At 37.8% G+C, this 4,239-nt stretch overlaps 1 protein-coding gene across 1 annotated transcript; it reads left to right on the top strand.

Moving 5' to 3' along the window:
- The first annotated feature begins 878 nt into the window (after positions 1–878).
- On the top strand, positions 879–2,543 carry LOC130464298 (uncharacterized). Its single transcript, XM_056833797.1, has 2 exons — positions 879–2,006; positions 2,100–2,543. Exons 1-2 carry the CDS (start codon positions 879–881, stop codon positions 2,541–2,543), a joined length of 1,572 nt encoding a protein of 523 aa, XP_056689775.1.
- The last annotated feature ends 1,696 nt before the right edge of the window (positions 2,544–4,239 follow it).

Raw genomic sequence — 4,239 nt, 5'->3', positions numbered from 1 at the left:
CTAGGAAAGAATTCAAGAATGGGGTTAGGTTTTTAGGTTTTGATAGTAGTACTTGTGACCCTTTCTTAGCTTTACTCTTTGAATACAAAACCATTCATATATACATTGAACATAAAATCAAACCCACCTACAACTTTAACCTAAACAGGAGTGGAGGAGGGGGAGGAGGGAGAGGTAGCTTCCTTGAGTTGTTGAATACTGATGTGGTTGACTTAAATTCTGATTATGTGGAACCACCTTTTACAGTACTCCCACCCAAACAAACTGAACCTCAACCTGAACCTCAAATTCAACCTCAAAATGTGCCTCAACCTGAAATTGATTATGATTCAGAGGGTACAGATGAGGATGATGATGAGTTAGCCACTGCTAGGTCTAAGATATCTGATGATATGAGAAGGGAAAAGGCTTATTTTGAGGAGTTAGTAATGCTGAAAAAACTAGCAGAAAGTAAAGTAGAAGGTGGTCTGAATTTGGGGGATGACTTTGATGGATACAGTGACTTAGACAACCCTAGTGAGTCAGAAGATGAGGATGATGTTGGTTACTTAGTTGCACCACAACACCATAAGAGGGGGAGAGGGAAACAGAAGCAAAACAACACTGAAACTGAAGAGAGGGAAGCCACTTTTTATGTTGGGCAACAGTTTGAGAATCCAAAGACATTTAGGAAAGCAATCATAGATTATTCAATTGATAAAGGAAGAAACATTCCATTTTCTAAAAATGATTCCACTAGGGTTTGTGTAGAGTGTGAGCACAAAGATAAAGGTTGTAAATAGAGAATTTGGGCTTCATGGGAGAGAGGAAGAAGGTCATTTACAGTGAAAACATTTGTCAGTGAGCACACTTGTGGTAGGACACCTATCATTAAGAAGATGACTTCATATTGGATTGCAGAACACTACCAGAATCTGTTTAAGGTTAACCCTTACATGAGAGTGCAAGATATTCAGGAAACCATTTGGTTAGAAAAGGGTATAAGGGTGAGCAAAGACAAGGCTGCCAGGGCTAGGGGAAGGGGTCAAGCACTCATTGTTGGTGAATACAAAGAGCAGTATGCATTACTCCCAAGGTATGCAGCTGAGATACTAAGAAGCAATCCAGGGAACACAGTGAAGTTGAAGTTGGATGCAAATGTGTTTGACAGACTGTATTTGTGTTTTGAGGCACTTAGGAAAGGGTTCTTGGCAGGATGCAGACCTTTCATATCACTTGATGGATGTTTCTTAAAGGGACCATTTGGGGGTCAATTGTTAGTAGCAGTAGGGAGGGATGGAAACAATCAAATGTTCCCTTTGGCTTGGGCTGTTTGTGAGGTTGAGAGCACTGACACATGGAGTTGGTTTCTAGAACTTCTAGCTACTGATTTAGGCACTAGTGAAGGAGCAGGGTACACATTCATGTCTGACCAACAAAAGGGTTTACTTGCTGCTGTGTCAAATGTGTTTCCACAAGCTGAAAGTAGGGTGTGTGCAAGGCATGTGTACTGTAACTTTAGGGGAGTGTTTGGAGGTGGTTTAGAGTACAGAAAACAATTCTGGACTATTGCAAAAAGCAACACAGTAAATCACTTCAATGAAAACATTGAAGTAATGAGGGGTATTTCACATGAAGCTGCTGAAGACCTACTGAAAAGGAACTACAAGAAATGGTGTAGGGCATTCTACACTCTATTATCTTGTTGTGACAGTGTAGACAACAACATGAGTGAGGTGTTTAATGCATACATCTTGAGTGCAAGGCACAAGCCTATTATTACCATGTTGGAAGATATCAGAGAGGGTTTGATGGAAAGACTGCATAAGAAAAGAGATTTCATTGGGAAAAAGGAGATAATGTTGTGTCCTAGGATCCAAATTCAGTTAGAGAAACACAAAATTTGGGCTAGGGGTTGGAATGCATACTGGGATGGTGGGTTTTGCTATGGAGTAAGAGAAGGTGCAACACAGGTTAAGTATGTGGTGGATCTGAACCAACATACTTGCAGTTGCAATGCATGGCAGGTGAGTGGGATTCCATGCAAACATGCAATTGTTGCTATATGGAATAAAGTAGACCACCCAGAACAATATGTCAATGCATATTTCTGCAAACAGACCTACATGAAGGCATATGAATTTTTGTTAGAGTCTTTAAATGGTCCTCAAGAGTGGCCTACTTCTGATAGCATTGTTGTGGCTCCAAAGGTGAAAAAGGTCAAAGGAAGACCTAAAACAAAGAGGAGATATGGTGTTGGAGAGGTAACTGCATCTGGTAAGCTGAAGAGAACAGGTTGTTCTATGAAATGCAGCTTATGTGGTGTGATAGGACACAACAAAAGGGGTTGCAAGAATGCCCCTAAGCAACAACAACACAGCAACAATCATGCTACTGCAGAGCAGACCACACCACAGCAACAACACCCAAGAACCAGTTCAGCTATACCAATGCACAATAGGGGTGTGGGTATTTATACCTACCCAAATGGGTGTCACAGAATAGCTACTGTAAGTCATTCAATAGACTCAAATTCTTTCTTACATGTTACTTTACTGTACTGAAGCCAACTTGTTCCTAATTTTTTTTAATTAATGCAGCCTATATCACAACATTTCCCCACACCACAGAGGCAAAGACCTCCTGCAGCTTTCTATTCTGATCATGGGGGTGAGCAAACCATCTACACCTTCCCTGCACATGACTTCCCATTGTCACAGACTCAACCAAGTCAAGGACACACAATATCAAGCCAAGCATTGCAGGATCTTGCAATGGCTAGAAGATTAGAAAAAAGACCATGAGGTTAGATTTTATTGAATTTAAAGTCTTCATTACATTTCATTAGTGCAGATCATTACATTTTACCTACCCACTTAACCCACTTAACTTAAAACAAACCAGATAAAAAAAAACAGAACCGCTAGGATTACAACCCACACTTCACATTTCACACTAATAGGTCTTCTCATCTTGCTCATCACATAGTCTGCCTCCCTCTTCCTTGCATAATTGTTAGCTTCACTAAGTTTTGTCCTAAAACTATCAACTTCAGCAGCAAGGCTTTGTTTATCTTGCATTAACCCTAGTATGAATTTTTTTTGCCAAGTTGTTGGTTCTTGTTCATCAATCCATCTAAAAAAGATGCAACCTCTTCTGTTTGTTTCAACATCATAATCTGGACAAGCAATGAACCTCCTTCCATGATTTTCTTTTGTCCATGCCTTTTGAATGGATACTGTGAATCCACAGTAGCACCTCTTAGGGTGTTCATTACCACCATTGTTGAACAAAGAGATAGCCCTGTTCATCATTCTGCAAATAAATTACGTTTTAATAATTATTTCCTAAATATGTTTAATTATTGTTAAAATAAGCTAACTTAAGATTTTTAAAAAAATGGCAGAAAAATACCTTTTTGTTGAGAAGAGTCAGCTATGGTGGAGCAACAGAGAAAAAACACAGATCAGAAGATGGAGAAGAAAGAATTTTGTTTTTTAAGTGTTTTATTGTTGTTTTGTTGTGCATGGAATGTTAAATACTCTGTTTTTTGAGAGCCTCAACGGCTATATTTTTGTAAAAAGCTAACTGAAATGAATTTCCCTTTATTTAATTATTGGTAAATGGTAAATGTATCTGTTTTTTTGTCGTTTAGTGCCTTTTATTTAGTTTCCTTTTAATTTAATTGAATTTTAACGGCCGTTAGTGACGGAAAACAAAAAGCAGCGTTTTCCATCCATTTTGAGGGACCTAAATGCTCCTTTTGAAACTTGAGGGACCTAACTGCTCATTTTGGCAAAGTTTAGGGACCTCCAGACCTATTTACTCATCAATATTTGTGTTACTTTTATTTGCCTACTCTTACACCCATTTAGTTCACCTTATTTCTCCTAATCTGATCTGATCTAATCTAATTTGAACTGATCTGATCTAATTTGAACTGATCTGATCTGATTTTTCAGAATTAATTTTAAACAAAAATTTACATTTTTTTATTAATAATGACTTGCGTGTAACATAAATATTACACAAATTTATAATATTGTTATTATTTATTTAACTTTGCTCATGATTTACCTATTCCTTATATTAGATGACATGATCCAGATATATCGGTTATGATCTAGACATATAAGTTCTGATCAGAAAATAATTTGAACAGATCGGTTCTGGTTTGGGGATGGTATTTACAAATTTGGTTCTGATCTGGATATGATCTGGACAGATCGATTATGATATGGACATGATCAATACAAATCT

Source organism: Spinacia oleracea, chromosome 1 (assembly GCF_020520425.1).
Source record: "Spinacia oleracea cultivar Varoflay chromosome 1, BTI_SOV_V1, whole genome shotgun sequence".
NCBI classification, from domain to species: Eukaryota; Viridiplantae; Streptophyta; class Magnoliopsida; order Caryophyllales; family Amaranthaceae; genus Spinacia; species Spinacia oleracea.
The sequence above is the reverse complement of the archived record's forward strand: the minus strand, read 5'-3'. Positions and strand labels throughout refer to the sequence as shown.

Excerpts from the sequence above, each read along its gene's own strand:
- LOC130464298 (XM_056833797.1), top strand. The coding sequence starts at position 879 with ATGACTTCATATTGGATTGCAGAACACTACCAGAATCTGTTTAAGGTT. Across the intron at positions 2,007-2,099 it reads GCAGTTGCAATGCATGGCAG|ACCTACATGAAGGCATATGA; the intron begins GTGAGTGGGATT and ends TTCTGCAAACAG.